The 12,478-nt window shown below is 36.8% G+C and overlaps 1 protein-coding gene across 3 annotated transcripts; it reads right to left on the reverse strand.

Moving 5' to 3' along the window:
- LOC105055997 (uncharacterized) lies at window positions 1–11,966 on the reverse strand. Of its 3 annotated transcripts, none has more exons than XM_073251992.1 (7): window positions 11,737–11,966; window positions 6,756–7,226; window positions 6,449–6,625; window positions 3,847–6,376; window positions 2,021–2,136; window positions 1,747–1,838; window positions 1–505 (listed from the first exon to the last, which is right to left on the reverse strand). In XM_073251992.1, exons 2-7 carry the CDS (start codon window positions 7,198–7,200, stop codon window positions 398–400), a joined length of 3,468 nt encoding a protein of 1,155 aa, XP_073108093.1. In that variant the 5' UTR covers window positions 7,201–7,226; window positions 11,737–11,966; the 3' UTR covers window positions 1–397. The 3 variants fall into 3 exon arrangements, with proteins under 3 accessions (XP_073108093.1, XP_019710986.2, XP_010936361.2); XM_019855427.2 differs by having other exon boundaries at window positions 6,449–6,631; window positions 6,756–7,242; XM_010938059.2 differs by having other exon boundaries at window positions 6,449–6,631; window positions 11,737–11,965.
- Between the last annotated feature and the right edge of the window lie 512 nt (window positions 11,967–12,478).

A 12,478-nucleotide genomic window follows, 5' to 3' on the forward strand; every position in this document is an offset into this window, starting at 1 on the left:
TTCTTGGATCAAGAGTAGTGATGGAAAAAGATTCAAAAGACAATAGAGTATCCTTGCACAAGTACACACAACTAGTTTTTTACAATATAAATAATATCACACTTGTAAATTACCAGCTATTCTTCATGTGATACACCAAACAAGTTAATCTCTATTCATGCCACACCTTGTAATCATATCGACCAACTATTTTATGCAGCACATCTTTCAGACTGGCACAACAATCCTCTTTTGGCAGCTACACTTTATAATTATACCCAATTAATTGAGGTGATTAATAGCTCGGTTGAAGTCTGACCTCAATTCTCAGTAATCTTAAGCAATCTGGATCAGATTAGAGTTTTGTCTTGAAGGCAACAGGATGTCTTAGAAGCATATCATTGGTTGATCCATGTTTCTAGAATCCAAGCACCACCCTCTCACCAAGTTTCTTGTCCAACTCTTCTCTTGAGGGCAGTTTACCATCTCCTTTCATGATAGCAGACCACCAGTCCTTCAGCTCATCCTACACTCACCAAGCACCAGCAAATTCAATAATTATGAAAGAGCATTATAATCATTGATTAATCTAACCGGAAACACAGCATAATTTTGGAGCTGCCTTCAAATTTTTCAACGAGAAAAAACAAATTTATGGGATAACAAATTGAATGGCTGAAAAATGAAAATATAAGACATATTCGGAGAAATGAAAAATAGATTGGTACAAGATAAATCAGGATGTTTTAAAGGGTTTTCCGATTTTTTTTTCTTTCTTCTTCTTTTTTTTTTTTAAAAAAAAAAGAGTAAACCATGGTGTTCCCAATACCAATTTCATCTAGAAAATTAAATAAGCACAGAAGGGAAAGAGGGGGTCTATAACAAAGGCTCCACCATTAGGCTCCCATCTGATACAAGGAACAAAGCACCAAGGCATTAAACGCCAAACAAGGTATCATTTATGCAAAGCAACTCAATCAGGAACAGCACCTAAGATCTCTGCTTGGCTGCTGCTTAGCCTCCTAAGCCTAACGCTAACACTATTGGATAACCTGCATGTAATTCTAGCTTTCCTTCACTTCTGTTCGAGGTGGCCTCCATCAGGCATTTGCAAGGGAAAAGATATATAACTAAATTTTGTTTATACGAGTACCAACCAATAATGTGGATATAGTAGGACAGCATCCAAACAGGCCCCTAAAGCTGCAGTCATCATCCCCAAAACTATTTTTCGGCTTCTGCTTTCTAACAACTGACCATCATGAACTTGTTATTGAATATCTTTTACAAAAGCTTTAAGTTCGCACAATTATGTATTAATATATGAATGTTTGCTAATGGTGCTAAGCAAGGGGTGTCAAAGGCAAATCTTGCCGACCACCATGAGAGTCTCGACAAATATAATTTTAACACACTCGTGTCGATACACTTGGAAAAGTCTGGTCTATGATGAAGCAAGAAGAATGAGGGTGAATTTCAAACAGATCAGTAATTGATGAGCCAACTTCTTCCACCAAACAAGATAACAATAACTTCAGGATCAACCTCGCTACTTGAGCAAAAGGAGGAAAAGTAAAACAATTATAAGGTTCTTAACAACAGGACCATAAAACTTGTTACACAGGCTTAAAACTGAAAGGCTGCAAATTCTGCTAGATCATGTTTGAAAAAGGCTTTTGGGTCCATGGAGTGGGTTGGAGCGTAGCAAGAATGTATTACTGCACTTAACAAGAGTCAATAGATGGAATCCTAAGTTGTAGATGTTACCTCAAGAAAATCATGATTGGACACAGTATGATATTCCACAATGCATGTGGAACCCCTAATGCTTACAGAAAGGCAGTTTCCAAAACTTGTACCTGCGAAATCAAAGAAATACCATTGTAACAACAATCTTTAGATGAAATTGTTTTTATCTCCAACATCAACTATTACCTTTCTTTCAAAAAAAAAATCAACTATCACCCAGCTATTTTTGGTAAGGATCGTAAGAGATAGTCTACTAATTAAAAAACAAGGAGTGGGCAGGGTAGAATTTCACCGTTAATGCGAGCCACATGATACCCTGTTCCCCCTAGTCCTTCTTCCCACTTTCTGAGCCGCAGGCGCACGAAAAAACCTTCTACGCTAAATTGGGCAACCGGTGATTTCAGCAACCTATAAATTCATAGATTAGAATAATGATTAGTAATTACAAAAATAGGATATTTGAAATAAGAACAATTAAATCTCCACGAACCTATCCTACCTGACCCCTGTAAAGGAACCAAACAATAGGGAACTAAGAAAATATTACAGTATTTAGGCATTTTGTAATGTTGATCAATATGACTTATGAAAGTTTTTCTTCTCTTCCATCAAATTTATGATTTGGTAATTACATGGACCAGTAAAAGTTCTTTGGATCATATATCTGCAATGCACCAGCATGTTAAGGTCCAAACTATAACCCAGGGTTTTCCATACTGACTAGTACTGCCCACCATTTGGCATACTATACCAACCAGATAAGATACCAGTACAGTACGGGGGCTCAATACAGTACTGTGTTGACACAAGGTACAGTTGTACAGCTGCTGTCTCACCTCCGACATGTGCCATGCACCGGTATAGGGGTGGACTGTACCACCAGACTCATACGTTAAGCAATAGGGTCCATTACCAAGACTGAAAACCTATCTGCAACCTAGTTTCTGAAGTATGAAGATATAATTGAGGAGACAGGATTTTCCTATGGAAAAGAAAAGTCAGAAAAGGTCGACTTATATTACCAATCATGGTAATTATTCAACCTTTAACTCCAAGACAGTTCAGCAATGCCTGTCTCTTCAGTGGAAAAGAAGAACAAGTTTCAGCACAGGCAAAACAAATAAAAAACAATTCATTTTATTGGCAAGAGAGAATGCCAGCAGTCTGCACTAATACATAATAATTAGTAACGATTCTATAAAGCAAAAGACCTTTTAACCAATTTCTTTCCAAATAATTTTATTAAATGCATGTATCCGAGATTAGCAAAAAACATAATTGGAAACTGGTAACTAGTGACACCTGATACAAGACAATTTACATAACTTGTGATTGTTCACTTGATCAAGTATTTGCTCTTTAAACCATATTCCAACTTCAAAATTCCTACCTAATTCCAGATTTTCTGAAGAAAGTATCTTCACCATATGATCATGTCACAAAATCAAAAGATTAGAGAAGTAGAAAGACCATGATAAGTATTTCCAGATGATTAGTATCTCACTCCACAACTCCCTTATGATAGCAGCAACGACAAGAAATTTCCAACTTAGAGACAAAATTCCAGTCTTCATAAACTATTTAGATTTATGAACATTCTAGATCACATTCTTCATCTATGCCTACAATAAGAATAGCTCTCATGTACAATGGTTGCCTCCATGCATAGCTAAGAGAGGCATATGCTTCATGACAATGTTCTACACTGTGACAATGCAAATACTAAAGCATGTACTGTTACCCAAAAAAAAAAAGGTTACTGAAAAGTAAATATATAGAACTAATAACTCTATATGTGGAAAATCATAGCAATTACCACACAAGATATAGCCATTAGGTCCTTAAAGTGGACTTCGGGTCATGCTTACCTTGATAAACATTTATATTGATTTCATAATCAGTATGCTGCAGGGTAATGTTATACAGCAGCAATCATACAATATGAAAAGTCAAAACATTCATGATTTTGATGCATGCTAGAAGAACATATGCTTCAAGGAAATTAGTGCAAAAAACTATATTTTGAGCAACATGATTGATGATCGCTAGCAAAAGTGTTGCAGAAACCACTAACTGGATAACAACATTATCATCATTAAATTCCTGGTTTTCTTCTACCTGATGACATCAATGCGAGATAAACGAAGCCTCCTTACTGTCTCAAAAATTTCAGTTGGCTCATCACCTAATTCAGCAACCATAAAATTACAGAATGGTATGATACATTTTCCCTTTAACTCATTGCCTTCTGAATTCAAAGCCCTGCCCTTCAATTCAATTCTCCTTTCTTCCAGATTCTTGCTGACTGGCTTTGAATATAAACCACTTGTACTAGGGCCTGCTACTTCATCAACACTGCTGCTTCCATGAACTGCAAGCTTAGTCTTCACTCCTGACTCTCTTATTGGAGGAATTTGATACATGCTGACATGTTGCTGATGTTCCTGTTTGTCTCCAGACCATAAAATGATTCTTCCACCATAATTAGCAGAACCATGTCTTCCATGACTTTCATCAACCTTGCCAGAGTTCTCATTATTAACAATGAAAGAATTATCACTGCTATGTTTTCCTTTTAAGGATGCATGCGGACATGCAATGGCCCAGTGATTGAGCTGAAAACATCGAATGCATAAGCCGAATGGCAGATCTGTGTCACCTCGTGAATTCATATATTTCAGAAGATCCTCAAGATCAGATTCAACTAGCTCAGAACATTCTCTTAAGCAGTGATCAGTCTTTCCACAAAAGAAGCAGATTGTGGCTGCACATGACGTGTCATCTGAAATTTTTGGAGGCATGATATGTCTAAGGGCGCCCAATCTCTTTGCAAACAGAGATGCTATTGATTCTGAGTTTTTCAATCTTTGTAATGGTTGTATTGGACTTAGTTTAGATATGAGCTTGTGATCTGCTGGCTCCTTTAGACCATATGAATCTGTAGAACAGGTTGGATATGGCTTCATTCCTACATTTCTAGCACCCATTTTTGTTTCTAGGTAAGAGAGGCTACAGTTCTCTGAATTTTTATGCTCCTTGCTAGGAGCAACTTTACTTTGAGAAGGAGAGCTTAACAAACTACTTTCATTTTTGAGATTCTCAGTTGCTCCTGCACCCAGATTGCAAGGTACTGGATTTAATATTGGTGAAGAAGCTTTTGGCAACAGCCGGGATATCCATAAGTTCTGACAAAAAGCACTTCTGTTGTCGAATAACTCATTTGAGGAGCTGTTTGGAACTGAACAAGGTACTCCAGTTCCATTGTCTTCAGGAGATCCGGAACCACTCTTTGCTGAAGAGCTCGAAGATCCAATGTTGTTCACAGTGCAAGCCTGTTTTATTTTTTCATTAATAGTAGAGCTAGTCGAAGATGAATTGATTGTGGTTGAGGGAAACTCCACTTGATAAGTACCCTGGTCAAGCCTCTCACCTGAACAAGAAACAACAGTATGTAATTTGCCACCCTCCCTATTGCAGACTGAATGAGGGCTGCAAATGGCAACAGCTTCACCAGTAACATGAAGTTCATTTGAAACATTATGTATCTTCTGACTTGTTACAGTAGTGGTTATGTTTATATTACATTTCAGACTATCACTGTCCACATGATGACCATGATCCAGTTGCTCTCTCATAACTTCTAGTTTTTTCAAGGCGTCAGCTTCTCTTTGATTGTTATGATAACTTGCGCCACTATGTTCAGTGACATTTGGACAGTAGAGAGCCTGAAAAACGGAATTAAAACCTGTTGTCCCACAGGCATTGCTGTTGCTTTTGTCATCTGTCAAGGGCAAAGGACCCATGCTTTCTTTTCTACAGTCAGATGATTTTGGAACAATTCCCAAGGAAGGTGCTATTTGACCATTTCTGGACGAAACATTAGTTATAGTTGATATCCAATTCATAAAAGATTTATCTTTTTTGAGAAAAGATCCTAAGCAAGAGCTCTCATTGCTTTCGTTTTTGGATCTCTTGCTTCTCAGGGACAGCATTGAGTTGCAACTCGGTGCTCGTTTTCGTGTTGAAGCCAAACTTCTGCTACTGCTTTCAACACTCTCATTGCTGTCCTCTCTCTCTTTTGAAACTCTCTCATTGTCTTCAACATAGAGAACTTTTTCTTTACCCTTTTCCAAACTTCTAGGATTTGCATTACATGCTGATTCAGACCCAAACAAAGCAGGCTCATTCTTTGTCTTTGTATTTGCTTGCCAAGTTTCATTATTGCCAAAATCCTGAGATTGCAATACTGCAGCCGTTCCAATCTTGGTCATAGTACCAATGTCTTTGGATAGCACATCACCTGAACATGGTTTACCAAGAATATGGAAGTCAGTATACTGCTTAGTGATTCTTTCAGTATTGTCTTCTGCATCATCTAATTCCAAGTCAGCAACCCTGCACTCTGCAGAACTTGAGCTTGATGCTAATTTCACATTGCTTCCATTTTTTGCTAATGTAGAATCTTCATGAGCAGATACTTCAACCAAGCCTGATGCCTCATGCTTCTTTATCCTAGTCATTTCTTTATGACGCTCATTTGAGGTTCCGATATTGGATGCAGACTCAACTTCAATCTGTGCTTGATCAGGCTTCAGCTCTTTTAGGTTACATGATGTACAATTGGGAGTCAGGTCATTATTATGCGGACCTACACAATTACAAGGTACATATTTCAGATGTTAGTTAATAGAGCAAAACTGTAAATTTGCAGCGGAAGTACCTGCAATAAAGATCTTATCATGAGTAGTATCAGCTGCAACTGTCTCAGGATCGATGATGCCAAAGCCCTTGCTGTTTCTGGGTGAGCATATGCCAGTTTCTTTGTTATCTGATTCATCATGCTCACATTTATTATCTAAAATTGCTTCTTCCATTTTGTTCATGTCTCCTTGAGATCCTGCCACTAGAATTATTTTTGCAATTAGAATAAGCATGTGAAGATGGCCTTCATAATGCATCTGATACATAAAGTATAGAATCCTTATAATTGAAGTTTAATGGACACATAATTGTTTGTTCACACTAACTTGAATCTTGTTCGCATAGGCTTGTCAGAGAGGCAGGTTGCATATCGACAGTTCTTCTAGGAGAACCAGGCAAGGTTACTCTTTTAGAATTTCTGTTATCAGAATTTAGTTCAAGCCGCATCTTTTTCATGTTTCCTGCTGCGATATCTCTAACACTGACACTCTTCCCACCATTAGTATGCTGCGGTGATGAAATTTTTATATCGAATGATTCCGTATTCCGTGAAAGGGAGGCTTTCTTTTCAGATAAACTGGAACCAGCATATTTAAGACTCAATCCCTCGTGTGGAGACCACACCAGTTCTGAGAGAGGATTCGTGGAAGTGAATACCATATCTGCCCTTGAAGCTGCATTTGCACCTGCACCTGCACCTGCACCTGAATCTTCATTTACTATGCTTTCAGTACACCTTTCGGCAGAGTCCAAGACATGTATGTCTGCCATTTATTCTTCAAAGAAATTTTCAAGATCTGCTCACAGCAAATACTTTAGCAGGATTATTTTTTCAATAATATAAATCAAGTCCAGGACAGTTTATTCCATGTCACTATATATGTAAACTATGCTAATATTAGAACAAAAATGAAACAAAAAGAACAAATACACCTATAAAGCAAAGCACAAGCTTGAGCAGATGCACTAGCCAGTGTCCTTACTTAGAGGGAACAAACACAAAAATGTGAATGCTAGCTAGGGACGTATAACCTACTCAAATGCAAAGAAGATCAACTTTACCAAAATGTGCAGTAGAACAAATATTTGGATGTGTTACAAGAAGTCCATTCAGTTTCACAGTTGGAAGCTTGCAGACTAGTTTTTTGAGTCTGTTTCAGTCGTCATGTCATAGTCTCGGCAGCTTATATGGTTTAAGCAACTTAAATCAACACAAATACAATAAGGAAGGATGTATCACGTGGTGTTGTTGAATGCTAGCAAAGCTATAATGCATTAAATTACTGTCTCTTCATCCTTTGAGATCTGATCAAAACGAGGTAAGCTGCCATCCTCTGATAGTGGTTTGCAACGATATGAAGCTAGTCGCCTAGTCATATTAAATTGGAAAATCAACCTGTTGACAGTTTTATAAATGCTCCATGTTATAAAGCCCTTGGACTTGTTTAAAGTTGGGTAAGCTAGAGCTATGTGCACCAACTTGGAGGGGTGGGTTGCTTATTTGATAACCAGCATTGGATGATTGTCCTAATGGTATAATGCTTTATGCATACCGTTTGTGTATGTCTTTGGACCGACTAATATCATCAGGTGTCATACAGGTAATTACAACTCTATAACAGAAAGAGAAGCCAAACAGAAAGAAATAAACTTTTCTGGTTCTGTTGGAGGCATTCACCCCCTTTCTCCTCCTTTACCTTACCTTTACTAGAATGTGCTGAATGTGGTGCGTATAGTATGGAGATAGACGACCTCCTAAAATGAGCTCACAGCCTCACACGCTACTTGCGAGTTTGTTTTTAGTAATACAATAATTTTTTGTATAAACCTGAGAACCTACCATTTTCATGTGCACTCAAATCTTGTGTTTGAGAAAATTGATCATTCTTTGTCATTATACAGAGTCTCAAGAATGCTGAGACCACATTTTAATAAAATGCAGACAAAATAATGCTAATTGTTTCAAATTATTTCTCAGCGATAAACAACTTATAAGACCTAAATGAAGTGAGATTTTCATAACTAGCATGACTTTGTAACATAAAAAGTACGGCCAACTCAACCTGAAATTGAAAACATGCAGCAATTCCATCTCTGTGGTACCACAAGCAATGAGTTCTATAACATGTCTCAGAACAAAAACCAATAACCAATGTTCAGAATGTTGGTTTCAAAGAATATGGAAGAGGAGGATTCATAGACAAAATAAATGCAAACTAGGTGTCAGACTAGGAAATGAATACAGATGTTAGCATATGCAAATACACAATTCCCAGATTATATATATGTGCATGTATAAATCTACGGTTAAATTAATACATTATAGACTATATCCTTCTTCACAAGACAGTTCTCTATAAATGTTGCTTCTAGGCTGAGCAGAAAGCTGGAAATATTACCCATTGCAAGTCAGCAGACTCCTAAACCAACAAAAGAACTGGATGTCCTCGAACAAATGGCTCATAGACCAAATAATATTTTTCATGAAAAGGTACACAAATACAAAGACCAAACGGCATAAGTCACATAGACTGCATGATATAGTCAGCTCTCAGCATAAATAATCTATAAGGATCAATCAGAGTCCGACATGCATATGTACATCACATAGATATAAATGCCTTCACACATGCATAAATATATCATCCTTGATTTCGTGGTGGATCAACAAAGAGCATTGAGAGTTATTTAAGTAGAGCACAACATCTCACAAATGCACAAATCTTTGTAAAGTAGCAATAACAGGTACAATGGAAATGTAAGAAAAACAGCAAATTATGTAATCTTTTGAATGAGATGACAACTGAGGCAAGATTTGCTGTGCTACTAATGGGATCCGTATTGACCAGCTGGTAGCACGCTTCGGTATACATCAGGTCATGCAAAATAATGCAAATTCAAGTACCAATGATATGATGATACTTGTATGATTTTGAAGAATATTTTTTTTCAACTAGCAGTAACCCAAAAAATAAGTATAGGCATTTGCTTATTGCTAAGAAGAGTGAAATCTCAGAGTTTGTGAGAATAATGTGGAGTGCATTGGAGATATAAGGCAAATATATATGATGGTTTGTGCACTCTGAAACCATATGACTCTGAAACCATAGGAATCACAGCATGCACCCCGGGGAAAGGGGGGTTTAGAACCCACAAAGGATATCAAAGAATGTAAAGATCCACAGCATGAACCAACTGAAGAACTTAGACGATCAATTAGAGGAAAAGAAAAAAGAAAAGAAAAATTGAAGAACTCAGACAATCAAAGAATAGCAATCAAATGAAGCTACATAAGAGTCCGGTAGTGTGCAGATCACTCAGAATGCATCAGAGAGATCATGGAAGCCATGTTATTGTTGAAACATTCAGCAACCATAAGGGGAATAAGCCCAAGAAAACAAGAAAAGTGGACAAAATCCTTCACCTCAAAGCAACAAAAGAACTGATCTTATAGCTTATAAATCCATTGGTGTACGCTATCAATGGTGACCATGATACACTATAACTTGCTTTTGTGCTCAGTTCAGACAAACTGTATTGCTGACATAAAGAAAGCAAAATACCCAAACCAAGCACATTAATCCTGCTTGGAGTTAGATAAAGCATGACGTAGGGAACATACATGGCATGTGGATAAGGAATCTTGGTTGTGGCTACATAAAGATTTCTTCATGATAGTCACAATAAAGAGTCGCACTAGTCAAGTTGAGCTTTGAACAAAATAAAAGAGGGTCTATATTTTAACATGGAATAAAATCCTTAATATCAATTAGAACAATTCCAATCTTTTTAACATTAATCTATGCTGTAGTAAAGCAAGTCAGTCATACCAAAAGAGAAGAAAACGAGAGACAAAAAAGAGAAAGAAATGGCAGTGGTAAAAGTTATATTGTTAAAAAAAATTATAGCACTCAGTTTTTCAAACTTTTGTCAAACAGAGAGATAGGAGCTTTTTGCTATATTTTTTGAGGAAAGGTGCATGACATAATGAAGTTTGTATGGTTCTGTTAGCTCGGGTTCCTCGGATAATACAGAAATAAAAATTAGAAGCAAAATATCACAGGGTACCCTCACACAATTACGAGAACAAAATAAGCTATAATTTATCAATCAATGAACTATAGAATTAAGACATCCATATTATTCAGTATAAGAACTAAACATAATTAGACATATTTTCCTGTAATCAAATCAAAATCCAACACATTAGAATCTAGAATTTATAGTTAGAACTTCTTGACACACATGCCCAGATATTTTGGCATCTTCACAGAGAGTTTTCATTTTCACGTAGCAAACCGCACAGTCAGAGGGAAGGAATCAAAAAATCTTCTATCAGGGAATGCTTTAAAGAATCAAGGATTTATATATAAATAGAAGTAACATAAAGTAAATAGGTAGCAATTTAATTGGAGATTATAAATGGACGTGAACAGGAGATTGCATGTGAAATTGATGATTAAGAGTCACCCCGTTGTCAATATGTTAGCTATTTTAACTCCATTACAAGAAAAATAAAAGGATAAAGTATGGCATATCTAAAGGATCATTGAATAGCTGAAAATAAAAGGGGTCGAAATCCACAGAAATAAAATCACCAAGATGAGGATGCACGCAACTACAGCATAACCACATATATCCGGATTATGCATGAGTAAACTATACTCGAGTACACAGAAAATTTCCATTCAATTTAGATCTAATTTAACTCGTGGAGAAATAAATAAATTGCATGGCAAAGTGCAATAAAGATACGATGAGGTACGCTGACAAAGAAAAAGATCTGATGAGACTTTAAGGACTAGAGCTTGTTTTTTGTTGGATGATGAAATCAATCACTAAGAAACATTTATAAAGCCGATTGAGATAGTCTGAACAAGACTTATTGGCTGTGATCATCGCTATATTATCAATCCTTCCATCTTTTTTCTCCAAAAAAAAAAAAAAATCAGAACAGGTGCAAAAACCAGTCATCAAAACCCTGCAAATCGATATGACAGAATAAACATCGCATAAAAGAAACAACACACTACCAAGAATCTTGGACAAGATGGAATAACTTTTCATACAGAGTATCAATATCAGATAAATGAATAATAAAGCAAAGAACCACCACCAATTCTTTTGGATAAAGAAAATATAACACAGGGAAAGAGTGCAATGACAAGCAAAATCCAACAAATCCTGCAAGCGATGAAAAAATTAAATAAACTTAATACAGAAAGATAAATATCCAAAAGAAAATATTTAGTTGGCAACACAAAGACTAAAGTATTGAGAAGATGAATGGAACCATTATATACTCACTCTATTCTGAGTGCTGGACACCAGGGACCTCTTTTTAGTATTCTACTTTCAGGGTGCTATTCCATCAGCTGTTGGAGGTCCTTTCTATGAACAGAGAGAAGAAAACTGCAATATTAACAAAAATAAAGAAGAAGAAATCTGGAAGAGCAGTGAATGCGATAAAGAAAAATAAATAAATAAATAAAAATGGAGACAAGCGAGGAAAAGATCAAAGAAGGGGTTTCAAAAAGAAGAGAGAGATAAGGAAAGGGTCATCGGAGATGCTGGTTAGGGACTTTGGAGAAGGACCACTTTGTACCATTCTATTTTTGGAGGTCAGAATCCTGCCACCTGGAACGCCCATGGCCTCAAGCTTTCCCTCGTCGCTGTCCCTGAGTTGGATTTTTTTCTCCAAGTCTCCTGTAACGCCGCGCCGTGCCGACGACGTAACGGACCCCAAACCGTTGTTTTCCATCGTAACAGAAAAACTTGTTGTTATTGGTGTGGTTCATTCTTTCGAATCTTATCTGAATTCTTTTAAATAAAATAATGATCATCATAAACTTCTTCAATATATGAAGAACTTGTTTGGTTTAAGTTATCTAACCATAAACTCTGCGCTAATCAATGGTACGATCTTTATTTTTTTTTATACGTGAGCAGCGTCCATGTACCATAGTTGTGAAACATGGGCCATAAGTTAGAACTTGGCATGTGCATTGCACTCGAAAGTAATACAAAGCACGGTCGTAACACTGCCTCT

The sequence above is a fragment of the Elaeis guineensis genome, chromosome 2 (genome assembly GCF_000442705.2).
Source record: "Elaeis guineensis isolate ETL-2024a chromosome 2, EG11, whole genome shotgun sequence".
In the NCBI taxonomy this organism is placed as follows: Eukaryota; Viridiplantae; Streptophyta; class Magnoliopsida; order Arecales; family Arecaceae; genus Elaeis; species Elaeis guineensis.